Genomic DNA, 17,721 nt, shown 5'->3' on the forward strand with positions numbered 1-17,721 from the left:
ATTAACTACCATCTACGTACTAGCAACTAGGCCTTATATTGCTGCCTGCACAAAAGCGATATATGGCTGGGTCTAGTACATTAATACCTATGTGTCTACAGAGATACATTGCATGTAGGGGGCTTGGAGGCTGAAGTTAGGGCATGCCTTTAAAATCAAAAACTTGCTGTACACACAAATGAAAATTAGAGACAGACTCGAAAACGAAAGAGGCAAGTATGGCACTGTAGTGATAGCTAAAAGCAGTTTCACAGAGACTTACGTTGGCATGTGTCTGATTCCCTGTAGAAAGCTAACGGGCACTGTTCAACGCAGGCCCCATCCTGCAGAATGTAGCCATCCATGCACTGCAGACAGTCAGTCCTCGCGGGGCCTTTACAAGCATTACAGCTCCAGTCGCACTCTAGAATAAAGAAAACGTCAAAGTAGGGCAGCCTTCTGCGTGCACATCCAGCGCTGTACAAGCGTTTAACACATTAGGCAGCTATCAGCTGCGGAAGCCAAATCCCGAGCAGCGAAGGGTAAAGCAAGGACAGCCCAGTAGATGGAAGCTCAGAGAGATTTCTAATGCAGGGCCTTCTTCTAACAACAAGAATTCCTCTCTGTGGCTTAACATTCCCTAATTACGTTCCACACAGGTATTGTTCAGTGTTTGGACCTTCTTATCAGTGATGCAGCTTCGCAGCCAGAGAAGTCTGCTCTTCTCCCTTAGGCACCAGTGGGTCCTTATCTGCTAATGCTAAGCATTAGTATTTATCCACATAAAATCCTCAGTCTCTTATCTTGCACAGACTGGGAATCCTAGGATCCCAATTCATACTAACCAAAGAGGAAGGTCACTAATAGAGGAGAGACCTCAGGCCAGAAACATAGCAAATATAGCTAGGCCCAATTCCACCTTCAGATTCCCAGGCCTGGCTCCTGCTGCCTTTAGTGGAGGCTGTGTGCATTTGTCTGTGTCCATCTGGGCATAATATGGCCTATAATATTATTTGTAGTATCGCGGCACCTTGACTGGGGCATTGCGGTGCTAGCCCCTGTACAAATACATCATTCAAGACAATCCCCACTCTCAAAAGCTTATAGTCTAAGTAGACAAGATAGACAATGCAGGGGAGGGGAAACAAAGGCCTACAAAGGTGAGGTGACTTGCCCAATGTCACATGGCAGATCTGTGGCAGAGCTCAGTCCGGTGCCCTATACACTGCTTCTCTACAGTATTGAAATATCATCAGACTCTCACTCCCTAGTTAAATGAGGCCTAGAGAGAGCCAGCTAGAAATAACTATCGAACAACAATCCATTTGCAATAGTGCTTTGGATGCTGGTGGTAGATGATAAAGCGACATCATCTTCAAACTACATTTCCAGTATGGAATATTATCCAGGAGAGTTTTGGAAATCTCTCAAATCTTTCTCTCAATATTTGTTGTTGTTCAGGGATGTAGTATTTACAAGCCAGAGATACTCAGGTCAATATACAAGACCCTACATGTGCTTAATACAAAAAGATTTAAAATGTTAACCTCATTCATTATTCAACTGAGTCGTGACTGAATGAATTGCAAAACCTGACCCTTGGAAAGGCTCACTTACTAAATCATTTACAAAGGAAGGGTTTGTAATAATCTTGGGGATTTTTTTGTTTACTGAAAACTGAAGTATGTGACAGAGGACTGCTGACAAAAAGATAACAGACAAAAATCTGTTCAGTAATAGACCACCTAGGCAGACCATTCTGCAGCCATCCTAATTGTTATGTTTAAATAGAAAATATGCATTGTTCACCTCTGCAAGTCTTGGTGGAGTAATCAAGATAATATTGCTGAGTGCAGCTTTCATACTGGCATTCACCAAATAACAGAACCTTGGCCGAGTCTCTGCATGATGTACATCCCATGGCCGACTCACAACTCAGACAGTGGACACTGCAAGCTGTAGAGAAATTAAGAAAAAAAAAAATCCCTGCAATTACTGAAGCATTAGTCAAATGGTGTTAGATTTACCTGAAGCTTCACTATTGAATGTTCTCTTTGGAGACTCTGCTGGGGTAACTCTCCATAGCTTTCCCTGCTTTCCATCCCCAGACCCTGCTTCATGGCTCCATCTATCCAAAAGGGAGTTCTGGACATGTCTCCACATAGGACTTAATGTTGCTCTGAGTATCTACCAAAAGAGGCCACTTGAGAGCAATTTAAAACATTGCTTTCCCCAGATGGACAGAGTTTGTGTACTAATAATCTGGCGAACCACCAGGGTCAAACATGGGACTTGAATTCAAATCCCTGTATACGGGTGTTCTTCAAGCATTTTTCTCCTTCCACCTTGAGCAACTTACATTTAACCCTTCCAGTTTTATTCATAGACTCAGAGTTCTGAAGGCCAGAAGGGACCATCAGGATCATCTGACCTCCTGCATAACACAGGCCAGAGAATTTCACTAAAGTGTTTCACCAACTGTTTTACATTTTGCTTGAAATGTGGGATGTTGCAGGCTGCCTTCGGCGGCACGCCTGCGGGAGGTCCCCGGTCCCACGGATTTGGCGGCATGCCAGCGGGAGGTCCGCCGGTCCCGCGGCTTCGGGGTACCCACCGCCGAATTGCTGCTGAATCCCCGGGCCTGGGGACCTCCCGCAGGCACGCCACCGAAGGCTGCCTGACTGCCGCCCTCGCAGGGACTGGCAGGCCGCCCCCCTCCACTCCCCCGTGCCTTGCCGCCCCAGGTACGTGCTTGGAGAGCTGGTGCCTGGAGCCGCCCCTGCTCGCTGGTTTATAGAAACAAGAAGTAAAATCTGATGGTTCAGCTGGACAAGGTGCAACCCCCAGAGGTTCAAAATATTTCATTCCAACTCCACAATATTGTGAGTCTGAATTTCTCAGCCCAGTGCAGGTGCATTCAACATGAATGGCACAGCTCTTGGCTATCCTTGACAGAACAAGGAGCAATGTCTCAAGTTGCAGTGGGGGAGGTCTAGGATGGATATTAGGAAACACTATGTCACTAGGAGGGTGGTGAAGCACTGGAATGGGCTACCTAGGGAATCTCCTTCCTTAGAGGTTTTTAAGGCCCAGCTTGATGAAGCCCTGGCTGGGATGATTTAGTTGGTGTTGGTCCTGCTTTGAGCAGGGGGTTGGACTAGATGACCCGCTGAGGTCCCTTCCAACCCTGATATTCTATGATTCTCTGATCCCACAGCAAAGCTTTAATAGCAAAGTGCTACAAAAGAGTGGAAAGCAACTTTGGGTACGTCTACAACTACACAGACAAAAAAACACAGCAGTGAATCTCAGAGCCTGGGTCAACTGATCCGAGCTCACAGGGCTCGGACTGGGGGTGGCTAAAAATAGCTGGGTAGATGTTTGGCCTCAGACTGGAGACCTTCCCCACCACATCAGCTTTCAGAGACCAGGCTCCAGCCCAAGCCCAAACATCTACACTGCTATTTTTAGCCCTGCAGTGCAAGCCCAGGTCAGTTGATCCAGGCTCTGAGACTTGCTGCTGCAGGTCTTTTCTGCTGTACAGACGTACCCCTAGTAGCATCTAGCCAATGGGCAGAAAACCTACTAGGATACTGACCTGCCATACTTTTAATGGTGAGCAATCACTTGGAGGGGTACAATGCACATCAAAGGCCATATTTTCAGAAACACACCTGCAAAAATGGTGTGGATTTGCACACCTAACTTGCATGCACAGTTACCAAAGCTGTGCTAGCAAATGCAACAATTATGCACCCAAACAGTCAGCTAGAAACATAACTGGTTATTTGAGCACACAATTATCTCAAACACAATCACGGCATCCGCTCATGCAAATGCAAGTACAATTTTATGCATACAATCATGCTGGCAAATTTCTGGAAATATGGCCCCATAAGTCCAAAGGATCAAGTTCGACTGGTCGCTTTTATGGCCCAAGGTTCTCACAGGCTTGAGAATGAGTTCAGTGTGGCTGGAAAGTAGAGATCTATGAAACTCAGTGGTTCTTATTTAGGGGGGTGCATGTGCACTTGTTCTTGGTTCAAGTTCACTTTGAGTCCTAAATCCGAAAAATTCAAAGCACAGATTAGCTGTAAATACCTGTTTTTTCCCTGGAGTCTTGTTGAAACTCGGAGAAACCGCCTACTTTGTCACTCGTGACAACTGAGCTAATGATTTGCTGCTATATGGTCCAAAAATGTCATACAACTCTGTAGCTACTGGGAGAAAACATCAGGTCTCCAAGGATACATGTACATTGCAGCTGGAAGTGTCATTTCCAGCTTGGGTAGATGTACATGAACTAGCTTTGATGAAAGGCACTCAGAATAGCAGTGAGGCCCCAGCAGTGCGGGCGACAGTTCAGGCTAGCCACCTGACTACTTACTTAGGGTCAAGGATAGGACTGTAATAGGCCAGCTAAACTATGTTGCCATGGCTTCACGGCTATTTTTGGCACGCTAGCTCAATCAAAGCTACCCTGTGTACATCTATCTGAAATTACACCTCTAGTGGTAACACAGACATACCCTAAAGAAAAGTCTATTTAAAGCATCTAATACCTATTTATAAATGTGCCAGCACTTGTCTCATTTCATCGGTCCTTACAAAGGTGTGGCGAGCATTAATTTAGTTTTCAGAGTAGCAGCCGTGTTAGTCTGTATCCGCAAAAAGAACAGGAGTACTTGTGGCACCTTAGAGACTAACAAATTTATTAGAGCATAAGCTTTCGTGGACTACAGCCCACTTCTTCGGATGCATATAGAATGGAACATATATTGAGGAGATATATATACACACATACAGAGAGCATAAACAGGTGGGAGTTGTCTTACCAACTCTGAGAGGCCAATTAAGTAAGAGAAAAAAAACTTTTGAAGTGATAATCAAGATAGCCCAGTACAGACAGAATAGAATTCTCACACTTTTTATCAAACTGTCTGTACTGGGCTATCTTGATTATCACTTCAAAAGTTTTTTTTCTCTTACTTAATTGGCCTCTCAGAGTTGGTAAGACAACTCCCACCTGTTTATGCTCTCTGTATGTGTGTATATATATCTCCTCAATATATGTTCCATTCTATATGCATCCGAAGAAGTGGGCTGTAGTCCACGAAAGCTTATGCTCTAATAAATTTGTTAGTCTCTAAGGTGCCACAAGTACTCCTGTTCTTTCATTAATTTAGTGTTTGTCATGTATTTTTACATTAAAAGAGCCACGAATTAGAAGACCATGAATGATAAAACATTTGTGGAGTTCAAAATCCATAGTAGTCACACTCTCCAAAAAGACTGCTCCCAAAGGGGAAAACAAAAGCTGCATTTAAAAACAAGTACATACCATTTATTTTATCAGCATTGCTCTGCAACACTGTTTTTAGATGCATACCACTTTTGTGAAAAGCTTCTTAAGATTGTGTCGTTGTTTCTGTACAAACACTCCAGTAGACATATCAAGACCCAAGGAGTACATAGATCTACTTCACATTCCTTTGCTTTAATCTAAGGTATTTTCAAAACTATGGATTCTTCAAAAGTGTAGTGAAATCAAAACAAATGGGGAAGGAGGGAAAGAGACCAAAGATTCTGATTAAACATTTTTTGTTATCTCTAACTGGTAGTTCTCCAACACAGCAGATCAATCTATTTCTAGATGATTTATCACTAACACTGCACCTGAACAGGTCTGAGTGCCCCCTAGAATACACAAATTCTGTACATCAACACACTCTGCCATAAGGCTCTCGTTAGTTTTCACCAGCCACAAATTTTACATACAATAAAAAAGTTATTTGCAAACTGGGAGATGAGACATGTGTGGTTGGAATGAGATTGTTTACAGAAATAAATGTCTCACTCAAGTTTGGGGGCTAGATCTGTATTTGGCAAGGGCTTTAGTTTCATAAGGCTAGTGAATGGACAGCCCAAGGGGAAAAACAGATGTTTTAGGACATCCACAGAAGACTATCCATGAGTTTGGCACGACACTGCGGCTTGGCAAGCCTTTCTATTTGGAGAGCGGGTTTTCTGGAGAAGTTAGTAAGAGTGGAATCCACTTTGTGCTCATAAGCTTTGATCCTGCTCCGCGGTCTGGTCCCAAGCCAGCAAAGTACTGAAACACATACATGGACTGACCCCTTAAAGCAAATGGGACTATTTACATGCTTGAAGTTAAGCACATGTTTAAGAGCTTTGCTGGACTGTGGCTAGAGTGCTAAGCACCTTGCAGAAATCTGCCCAAACAGAATGGTAGCATTTTGAACCCATTTTGCACTGGCATAAATGACAGACCTATACAAGGCAGTAGGCAATTAGGCCCTTGTTCTGCATAGTCACTGCTGCATGTATAGTGATGCTCCTTAATTATTAAGTCTAATTCAAGGTCTCCATAATGTCACCAACAGCATTTTCCTGACAGTTACAAGCTTTTCATGACGGGACAGGCGGGATCAAGAAGCCAAGAAACTATTTGCAAGGGCGTTCTGAAGAGGAGGGAGTGTTTGGCAGGAGACTCTTACGTTTGCAGGTCCGGCTCTCATCCCTGTAGTATCCTAGGAAACAGGCTGAGGTGCACATGCCAGTGTGGGACAAAACGAGGCTGGAGTCACAGGAAGAGCAGGAGAAAGGGCCTCCGCCACTGCAGGTTTTGCACGAGGGGTGACACTCTGAGAGGGCAGAAAGAATGAAAATACCATTCACGCCAAAGCAAATCTTCAAGCAGGTCTGTAGAGGTTCTTTACAAGCGCACATCACCGGATTGATCCTCAGAGCACAGAACACCCACCACTCCTACACGCACACATGTTCTCACTGTCGGATCTCCAGTCGGGAAACCGACTGTCCTGTAAGTAAAGAACTGTGCCTTCATTAAATGTAAAGGGCCAAATCCATCACTGACTGCAAGTGGACAGAGAAATCCATGGAGATACCCACCTTATTCAAGGCTGAATTTGGTCCAAGGCAATGTTAGGAATCTTAAAAGCTAACACTAAATGTAATATACACTTTGACATAGCTTGAACAACAGAACATTTTGGGTAATTCATGAAACCTTTACACCCAAGGGCAGAAATGCTCTGTCTAAACTTGGCTTTCCAGGAGGAAGGAATTCCCCCCTCCCTCCAAGAGGCATGCCCCACTAGATGACATATTATAACGCTATGGAGTGAATTACATTACCCGGAAGGCTAAGACAAACTAAGAAACACAGTTAATATCTCTGTCAGTGTGGAGCTAGGTAAATAACGATACAGCGACCTTGTAACTAAATCTTGGGCCTGCAGAGAGAAGTTTTTGCAGTGCTCATCTTGTACATTTAGTCTGGATTAGGAAGTGCCCATCTCCTGCAAAGAGGCCAGATCGGACATTTAAATATATAATGTTTCTTCTTTTGGTCTCTTTCTCTTCTATCACTCCTTAATATCCTTTGTCTCATGTAAGATGAACTGGGCTTTGACGAGCGGTGGGTGGACATCCTGGAGTTCTCATAGGAAATGGATTTACGTCCTCTTGAGAAAGGCAGAGAAAGGCAAAATGGTGCAAAGACGACTGCCAAAAAGTGCCACTCAAGCACCAGCAGGTACCAAGGTGGGCACAAAAGGGCTAATGGACCCGAGACACAAGGCACCATCAAAATGCTACTACCAACACTGCTGGCTGACCACCTACCACACACTACCCCCACAAGCCAAGGAGTCAGACCAGCTTTTCTGGAGCTGGCAGGAATTACTGCCTCTGGCGATTCTGAGCCAGCAAGAGCCTCAATCAACTGCAAGGAGATTCTAAACACTGGGAAAATACTCAGCTTCAGGTGGCAGGTTTTCTGTTGGATTCCGAAGAGCACGGAGAAAAGAGGCCGCTTCAAGAGGTAAGAACTTTCCTCAGTTGAGATGCTACCGTAGACTAATGCAGGGTCCTGTGCCCACTTGACATCTATACACAGAGTGAAGTCCAGTGAAGTCAGTGGGAGTTTTGCCATTAACTTCAACGGGGCCTGGATTTCACCGTCGTGTTTAGTGTCCCTCTGTCCCAGCAGTTCCCACCTTAGTGAATAGAATTTGTTTTTTCTCCTCTTGGCACATGCCTAGAAGTTCCCCTGGACAATCAAGCTCCTAAAATTGTGCTACCACCACAAGAGCAGAAGAGACAGGAATCATAGCAGCTTAGCGATGGACATCTGAAGTGACCCCACTTTAACGTGTTCCTTGAATATGGAAAATCTGCCCCACCTACCTGAAAACAACCTCTAGAAGTGACATCACTGCATCAGCCAACACTGAATGGATGAGGCGGGGACCTTTCACAAGGCTGACACAGAACCATACTCCCACCCCCGTCTCCCCATAAACTTCCTGCTATCTGCAGTATATTAATGAGTATTATCTGTGTAATAGCTGTGCTTGGGGACTTGAGGGCTCCATGGAGGTAGGCACAGTACAAAGACATACGGTCCCTACCTCAAAGAGAGCTTCCAATTTAACAACAGACAAAGGGCGGGAGAGGACATGGGGACAGAGAGGTGCAGTGACTTGCAGAGCCATGCTTCAAACAGAGATTTCCTGCATCCTAGCTCAGTGCCTGCCCACTGGACCCCTCTCAAGAGAAGCGATGCCATGGGAGCAACTGGGCAGCTCTCACCACTAACCTCCACCTCCAGGTGTTACTCACTTTTACAGACTCCGCTTTCTGCATAGGATCCCACAGGACAGTCAGGAACACAGCGATCCCCCAGCAGCAAGTGACGGGCGTTCTGGCATTTCAAGCAGACGCTGCCCGTGTCGTGGAGATCAGCCACGCACTGGTGGCACAAAGGATGACAGTCTAAAGAGAAAAGAAATAGCGGGTACCAATGAAGGAGGCTTCTGACCATCATCTTGCAAAGCAGCCCTGCTCAGAGACAACAACACTGAGGCCTGGTCTACACTAGGGGGGGATCGATCTAAGATACACAACTTCAGCTACGAGAGTAGCGTAGCTGAAGTCGATGTATCTTAGGTTGACTTAGAATCACTTACTTCGCATCCTCGCGGCGCAGGATCGACGGCCGCGGCTCCCCCGTCGACTTTGCTTCTGCCTCTCGTCAAGCTGGAGTTCAGCAGTCGACGGGAGAGCGATCGGGGATCGATTTATCGTGTCTATACTACACACCATAAATCGATCCCCGATAGATCGATCGCTACCCGCCGATCCGGCGGGTAGTGTAGACGTAGCCAGAGAGAGCACAAGGAATATATTTTGGAAAAGTAACATTAAGAGCACTTTGCATGCACAACTCTCATTCGGAGCAAAAGGGGTATGGGATCAGGTTTGCAAGAGGCATTCTCAGCAAATATTAGGCCCAGTGGACTGCTCCTCCTCCCGCATTTTTACTCTGTGTTATTTTCAGGCACTGTGGTGTTACAGCTTTTTACTTAGCATCAGACAGCGAGCACACTGCTTGAACGTGCCTTTTGCTGAATTCAAGTGTCCTCCCCACTTCCTCCCTAATGGGCGAAGATGGTTCAAAGCTCTCTCCTAAAAAGACCCCGGCACTTTTTTTTTCCCCTAAGATTAATCTTTCTAAAAAGGATGCTGCTGGCTGTACAGATTCTATGCCCCCAAAAGAGCATGATCGGAGCAAGTGGATCAATTTTCTCCTCCGGTACACACTGCCCAGGCTTTCCCACCCGGCACTCCCAAAAGACCACTGCCTGCCCAGCCGCCAAGCCAAGAGTGCCATTCACAGTAGGATTGGCCAGCCTTACAAACCTCTTTTTCAGCAGCACTCCAATTAATGGCTCCTGACCTTTCCCTGAACCTTCAGGGTTTCAAAAGGTTTTACAACAAACCTTTTGTACCTACACAAGGTCAACGCAAGGTATCCTGGAAGCCAAATTAATCCTCATTACAGTAATTCAGAAAATTATCAGGGAAATAATGGCCGTCTTGAAAGAAATGTAATGAGATTTCTACTGAGAACTAACCTTTCTGTCCTTTGTCTCTCCTGAAACGTTCACTGAGAATTGTAGTGTTTTGATTCTAAAGAACGAGGCTGGGATTTTCAAAGGAGCCTAAGAGAGTTCGGCACCCATTTCCATTGGGATAGGGATGCCTAACTCCCTTAGGCTCCTTTGAAAACCTGTCTGAATTCTTCCCCGGTTACACATGCACAAGTTTCCCTGAATTCAGCGGGATCTATGTGCATGTGCAGCTGAGGGCAAAATTTGACCCAGGGAGTATACAGTATTTCCGATCATTCAGGTAACTGCTTACTTCATCCCCTAACCTACTGCACATTTCATTCCCTGAGACTCTGGCACGAGGTACTAGTATTTTGTGTCATTAACTTTTTAAGCAGTGTGGTGCATGCACGTAGGGTCATTATTGTTTATTTATTTAATTAGTGCCTAAAGAGTGCTGAGCGCTCCTATGGTGATGGCCGGCAGCGTAAAACCCTAGGAAAGGCAACATAAAACCCTAAGTGTACTAGGCACTTTACAGAACATAGAAGTCACAGTCCCAGCCCCAAAGACGCAATCTTACATATAGGGACCTAACAGCCAAAGGGAAAGGAGAACAAATGTTATGGTTAAGAGCATGAAATTGCTTTTTCTATACATTTCTTGATAGTAAAGACCAAGTAATGCTTGTAGTGTTCCATGATTCACAATGGAAAACCTCATCCATCCTGCATACACAACATGCAAGGGTTAGTGTATTGTGTGCTTCAGAATCCTGTGTGTGAAAAGAACTAATAAAATATCCCCCAAAGCTTCACACTATACTATGTGTAATGCCATATATTTGTTGTATGCTAGGGGACAGACCCTGCACCACCATAGATTCCCCCCCGCGAAGTCAGAGGTTGTTGGCATGGTCCCAGATATCTTATCTTGCAGAGTTTATGGGGATCAGTGACTAAGGTACCATACATATGATTATACATGTTGGTATATTGTACGTAATTTATGTGGGATAGTTTTTTTTTTTAAGAAGTAAGATCATAAACATCTATGTGCACTCTCCTTAAGCACTAAAATTAGCACCAGTAGGTTTCACAAATTTCTCATGCTCCCCCTATTCACCTAGTAATTCATTTACTCACCCTACCACCAAAACAATATTAGTGTCCTATTGTCTCCAAGTGTCTGTATTGGATGGTGATAATTGTTGGCTAGGTGCAATAAATAGACAAATACAGTACACCAGGCACTGAAATACTATAGCGATGAGCATGGAATAAATATCGGTGGCAGGTAAACCCGATAAATGCAGAACTAACACAGAGAGAAAAGTACCTGCTGAGTGCAATTAACCAGACTCTCATCTAAATAATTTTTTGTTCTCATGTTGGAAAAGTCCAAAGACATTTAAAAGGTATAAGTGTCTTTAGAGCTGGGTGCTAGCACTTTTTTCTCCTCTTTATAGCCTGGCTGTGTTTGTTCCTATATGTTAAAACAGTTCCTTTAATTCGGCTATTGCTTCCTGAGAAATCAGTTCTATATCCACCCCCGATACTTTGAACGTGTCGAGCTCAAAGAACACTCACACTGTTGACTTCCCCCCAGAAAGACAATGGCTTGTGGTGAATTCGAAGGACCGTGGGGAACAAGTGGCAGAGAAAAGGAAGAACAAAGGTACTTTGTATTGTCAAAGGTTATATAGATTTTTCACAGCAGGCTCCCTTTGGGCTAAGAAGGAAAAGGAGCAGAGTATTCTCCTTATAGTTCTGAACGGCCCCCTACTATCACCCCCACACCGATATTTGTCTTTTTACTTCTGCTTGACCCCTTCACACCTCTCCTCCCCGCACCGTATATCTAGGATGTGACTTCAGCTCCAGGAGTGATACTGGCTGGCATTTTCAAGGAGTCAGGCATTCAACCCTCATTGAAAATCAATGTGAGTTAGGTACATTACTCTGTGAGGCCTCTTTCAGAATCCCAGACTGAGTCTTCAGAGTACGATGGTGTCACCTTGATGATAGTCCCAGTGTCCTCTCGTTCATTCTCCTCCTCACGTTCACAGAGCTGCTTTCACAATAGCCAATGACTTAACTAACCTTGTTTCTCATCAGGCTCTAGGGTTCCTCTTTCTCCACCTGGTCCCCCACCAAAACCTTACTGGGAGGGAGCAGGATAAAACAGCTACAGCAAGATTTCACTCCAGAGCCTATCAAGCCACCACCATGCACATGTCTCACTAGAAATGTAAAGAAAACACCTCCCTCCCACCCCCGCTTGGAAAGTGATCTGCTGCTGACCCGCCTAAAATCACTGGGGCGACCACTTCCCTTGTGAAACACACAGAACAGGGACTCATCAGAGAAGCCAAAACTCAAAGAACCCAGAACCATCCATGCCCTCTTGACTCCTCCATTAGCTAAGCTAGCAAATGCCTGTGTTGAGTTGTTTAGCTATACCTAGCCTTTTAAGGGCTCCCGGGGATATATTTTCCCTTGCATATGCCTACCCATATTTTACCCATTAGGATAACAGAGAACATGGGGATAAGAACAGGGCATTATATTAAATCAAAAATCTAATACCATGTAATTCACAGGCATGTCATCATGCAAACTTCCCACAGCAACTTACAATGAATCCAAAGAGAAAAGTCAATAAAAGTTTAGTCCGAAGGTCATCTAAAAACAAAAAACTTTTTACCTTACTCTTGAAAATGCTGAAGGGGGCATTCGCCCATAAACAAACACACTCAGCTCCTTATCAAGTTAATGGGATCTTGGCAGTCTCATAGAGAAGTGCTTATATTGCCACAAAGAGCAGGAGCGTCTCTGAACACATGGAGGAGAGGAATTCCAGAAGAATGGTGCATGAGACAAAATAGCCCAGACCAAAGCAGGGAGGTGGTTCTTGCGTTTCTTCACCTAGAGCCTCAGCTGGTATAAACTGGCATCCCAATTTACACCAGCTGAGAACTTGGACCCTTAAGTCCACATCCAGCCTGAGGATCCAGTCGGGAGGCTGACCAACTATATGTGTGGATCTGGAGACTACCTGTGAGAATGCCAAGATGGAAACTTTAACTAGAAGGTTTGGGGTTATTGTATCAGAGGTGCCATCCCTGTGGAAACTGAGGTGACCAAGATCAAGAGCTGTCTTGAATTCCATCACCATGTCAGTCATCTTCTCTATCAGTTCTTCTCGGAAGCCTTTGATGGTTGAAGGTTTATAGGTTAGCAAAATGCCCAGGTGAACCTGGTCTCTGAATTCTCAGGCTCTTCCACCACGTGAGACCTCAGGTTTTCCTGTGATTTTCTCATGGGACTTCCGTTAAGTATTTGAGAATACTCTTGAAGAAATCTGAAGAAACCCTGAGGGGTTTCTTTCCCACAAGTAAAGGAGAAAGTGAGATTTCACCAAAAGGACAGCAATTTTAGTGAAGCTGAAACTTTCCAAGGTTTCTGAAGCCAAACAAAAACTTTTACTAGTCGTTGGAAAATGTCAAGTAATCTTTGTCAAATTTTGGAAAAATAAAAACACCTAAAATTGGATTCAAAACAGCTAAAAATCCAAACATACACCTGAAAATGATTCCTAGCTCTTATATGGCGGTTTCCATCCATTGATCTCAAAGCTCTTATAAAGGAAATCAGGATCATTATCCCCATTTTACAGACAGGGAAACTGACTTGCCCACCCAACATCTCAGGTATCTCAATCCAGCATACTAGCACTGCCCCACACAGCCCCCAGGTAACCTGTACATTCCTCGGAAGCTTTTTCGCAGAGACTTTTGATACCTTGGACCACAGTTTGAAAACCCACTTCCGCTTCAAAATATTTGAGCCTTTTTTCCTCTTGTGATAACTGAAGTGCATTTTTGTGACAGTGTTAAGCATAACACTATTTTATTAATTATATTATTATTATTAACAAATGCAACAATAAAATTCACTAGACGTTAATAGTTTCACCTGACAGTTGGCTTTCTCAATCTTTCACAAAATATTTTCCCGCCCGTGGATATAAAAAGAAGAAGTCGAGGCTACAATGCACAGTACACCCTTTAAGTCACTACAAAATTCTGCCTCCAGGGTCAGGGAGGGACTGGAATAACAAGCGATCATGATGGATGGATAGATAATTGTAAAAACATTGCCTTTGAAGCAAAGTCAAAAACCTTGCAGATATTAATGCAAATTGGACGTAATGTAAATGTAATGGTTTCTGATGTTCACTTTTATCGGACAGCTGCTCTCAAACTGATCATTAATAACCTGCAAAGGCAAACGTAGAGAGTAACATTTCAATCTGGTTGAGTGAGGAGGCTGACTGAGATGCAACAACAGCATAAACGCAGGGCACAGGGCCATCAGCATGTGCAATTTGTTCTAACATTAGACAGAACTTTGGAACAAGGAGCAACATCCCCTCCGGCCACAAACATCTCCCTCAAAGACCCACCCACAGATGTTTTAAAAAGTCGTCAATAGCAACACTCTTCCTACAGCACCTTTCGTCAGAGGATCTCAAAGCACTTTACCTACATTTGCGCCCTCCCCGCCGCTGCCACTGTGAAGCAGGGAAATATTATCCCCACTATACAGAAGCACAGAGAGATGAAGGGCCTCATCTTGTGCCACTGAAGACATTGGCAGAACTACCATTGTCTTCTGTGGTGCAGGATGAGGGCCTAAGTGACCTATCCAGGGTCACACTGCAAGACTGAGGCAGAGCTGGGAACAGAACTGAGATCTCCTGCCCCTCTTTGCTGTTCTGTAACTATTAAGACTTCCCTCCTATTCTAGGGCTTGAGCCAAAGGCCACTGAAACTCTTTGACCTCAGTGGGTTTGAATAGGGCCTTTGAAGTGTGGTTGTACTGAGAAGTGATTCTGTAAAAACAGCCCTGTGGGTGGGGCCAATGCTTGTCGCTTCAGTGATTTCCAGATCAAACTTGGCTTCGTTTAGAAAGAAAATGATGGTCCTTTCAACTGCCCGTGTTTCATATACAGCCTAAGCTCTGAAAACCAAGCAGGGTTCTTTCTGGCTCGTGCATCACTGCCAATAATAGTCTCCAGGACAAATCCAAGCCACGCAGGGCCCAAGGACATGAAAATAACAGCGTGCTTACCATCCGACAAGACTTTACCAAACTTATAGAGCTGACAGGGGGCAATTAAAACATACACACAAACCAGAGGCAAAGAAAACCATTCCCAAGACTAATCCTGACGTGATAAATGTTACTAATTCTTTCCAGTCAATCTTACAGCTAGGAATGACAATTCAAGGGGGATCTGCTAGAGAGAACACAATGAAAAGTAATGGAAAAATAAAGTGGAGGAAATAAAGGATTTCTCTGCATAGAGCTACAAAGCATAACACACTAATGAGCTTTCTAAGGTGCTAATCCTACACCAGAATCAGCTGGAGTCTGTGGTAGCAGATCCATATGTAGGATTGGGGCCCTAAATAAGTAATTAATGCTTCAAACTGGTTTCAAAAGAAAAAGAATTCAGCACCACAAAAGATACACTTTTACATACACTGAAGACCCAGGCCCCAAGCAAACACAATGGAGCAGATTCACTATTGTTCTAGTGTGATGTAACTCCAATTACAATCAGACCAGTGAGCTGGAGTAACAGTCTGTTACAATCAAGCACATTTTTTACATTCTCTGAAACTTTACAGAGAAATCATAGAAGTTATAGAAATGTAGGGCTGGAAAGGACCTAGAGAGGTCATCAAGTCCAGCCCCTTGTGCAGAGGCAGGACCAAATAAACCTAGACCATCCTGACCTAGACCACCTGTTTGTCTAACCTGTTCTTAAAAACCTCTCACAATGGGGGTTCCACAACCTCCCTTGGAAGGCTATTCCAGTACTGACGACCCTTACAGTTGGAAAGTTTTTTCTAATATCTAACCTAAATCTCCCTTGCTGCAGATTAAGCCCATTACTTCTTGTCCTACCTTCAGTGGATGAAGAGAACAATTGATCACCGTCCTCTTGCTAACAGCCCTTATCATATTTGAAGACTTATCAAGTTCTCTCCCTCCCCTCACTCAGTTTTCTTTTCTCAAGACTAAACGTGCCAATGTTCCTAACCTTTCCTCACAGGTCAGGTTTTCTAAAGCTGTTTTTCATTTTTGTTGCTCTCCTCTGGACTCTCTCCAGTTTGTCCACATCGTTCCTAACGTGCGGTACCCAGGACTGGACACAGTACTCCAGCTGAGGCCTCACCAGTGCCGGGTAGAGTGGAACAATTACCTCCCGTGTCTGACATACGACACTCTTGTTAATACACCGCAGAACGACATTAGCCTTTTTCACAACTGCATCACATTGTTGACCATATTCAATTTGCAATCCATTATAATTCCCAGATCCTTTTCAACAGTACTACCACCTAGCCAGTTATTCCCTGTTTTGAAATTGTGCATTTCATTTCTCCTTCCCAAGCGAAGTACTTTGCAATTGTCTTTATTAAATTTCATGTGGTTGATTTCAGACCAATTCTCCAATTTATCCAGGTCATTTTAATTTCTAATCCTGTCCTCCAAAATGCCTGCAACTCCTCCCAGCTTGGTGTCATCCACAAATATTTTCAGCACACTCTCCACCCCGTTATCCAGTGTAGCTTTTAACTCTTTGAAATGCTAAATTATTTTCATAGGTGTCATTCACTGTAATCATTTGGCTGCAGGCTTTAGCGAAACAAAAATCACGACTCATGTCTCCTTCCTTCTATAAATTGATAAGTAACCCAGCTGTATGCGCATTCAGAGAACTGTAGAATACATTTTGGATATTTCTCCCCTCTTTAGTTATATTGTTCCTTCCTTTCCCATTTCTGCTGCGGCCAGGCAAAATAATAAATCTGCTTAAAAAAAAAAAAAGTAGTAGTAGTCCTGGAAGTTGAGATCAAAGAAACAACAAGTCTTATATTGGAAAAGAAAAAGTCTATGTTGGGGGTGGGTGGGAGTGGGGAGTCAGGACTAACATGAGAATGATAGTCCTTGAATAGATTTACTTATTGTCTATTGCATTTTTTCCTCTTCCTTTCTTCAGATCGTTTATCTTTGTTGGAACCTCTCAGTGCTGCCAAAGGCCTCACAAGCTCTATCTTTTCTTTGATAAACTAAACTAAATAAATACAGAGATGCATTACAGCTCAGAAGTGACTGGAACTGTTCCCAGAATATGTTTATCCTCGTCTGCATGATAGATTAAATGAGATTTTTCTTTTTTAAACAGGTAAATGCAATTAGCGGCTTCTGATGATCGGCTGAAGTGCATGTATACAGTACCCACAGAGCGGAACCTCTGAATACATCCTCCTATCTCTCACAAGTGCACACATCAAACCCAGCTGTGCCAATATTCCTGTAAGGCCCGATAAGCTGTTTCTCAGAATCATGGGATGGGTTCTTAATTCATCTTTCTGAAGCTCTATGCAGCAGTAAAGCAGCTTTCCTGGCTGCTGGCCCACCGGGGATACTACTCTCTTGTCAACAGCCGCCGAAGGCCCCTTCGGGCATTATGACCACCTATGATTGCGGCTTTCTCTGGGGTGGAGCTTGTGACAGTGCCCTTCCTGGTATGGAAATTGAGTTCAGGGCAACGACCTCAGGGGATGAACACAGCATGTCCAGTGTCTTCAGTGGCAGGCTGGTCCCCGTGAGGGGACCCAAAGACAGCTGACTGCCAGGACTGGCAGCCCCATTGCAGAGCTCCGCCTTGAACAGGAGGTGGTCCAATGGTCTGACTGCCTAATTGAACTGTCAATAAAATTGCA

The 17,721-nt window shown here is 44.2% G+C and overlaps 1 protein-coding gene across 3 annotated transcripts in view; it reads right to left on the reverse strand.

Annotated features, from left to right (window-relative positions):
- Positions 1-17,721, reverse strand: part of FRAS1 (Fraser extracellular matrix complex subunit 1) — a 292,619-nt gene that overhangs the window by 118,912 nt on the left and 155,986 nt on the right. For all 3 annotated transcript variants that reach the window (XM_054031084.1, XM_054031085.1, XM_054031086.1), the window contains 4 exons: positions 8,647-8,799; positions 6,498-6,644; positions 1,789-1,935; positions 263-403 (listed from right to left, as the gene is read on the reverse strand). In XM_054031084.1, the coding sequence (XP_053887059.1) occupies positions 263-403; positions 1,789-1,935; positions 6,498-6,644; positions 8,647-8,799 (588 nt within the window). The remainder of the gene's footprint in view (positions 1-262; positions 404-1,788; positions 1,936-6,497; positions 6,645-8,646; positions 8,800-17,721) is intronic.

The sequence above is a fragment of the Malaclemys terrapin genome, chromosome 5 (genome assembly GCF_027887155.1).
Source record: "Malaclemys terrapin pileata isolate rMalTer1 chromosome 5, rMalTer1.hap1, whole genome shotgun sequence".
NCBI classification, from domain to species: domain Eukaryota; kingdom Metazoa; phylum Chordata; order Testudines; family Emydidae; genus Malaclemys; species Malaclemys terrapin.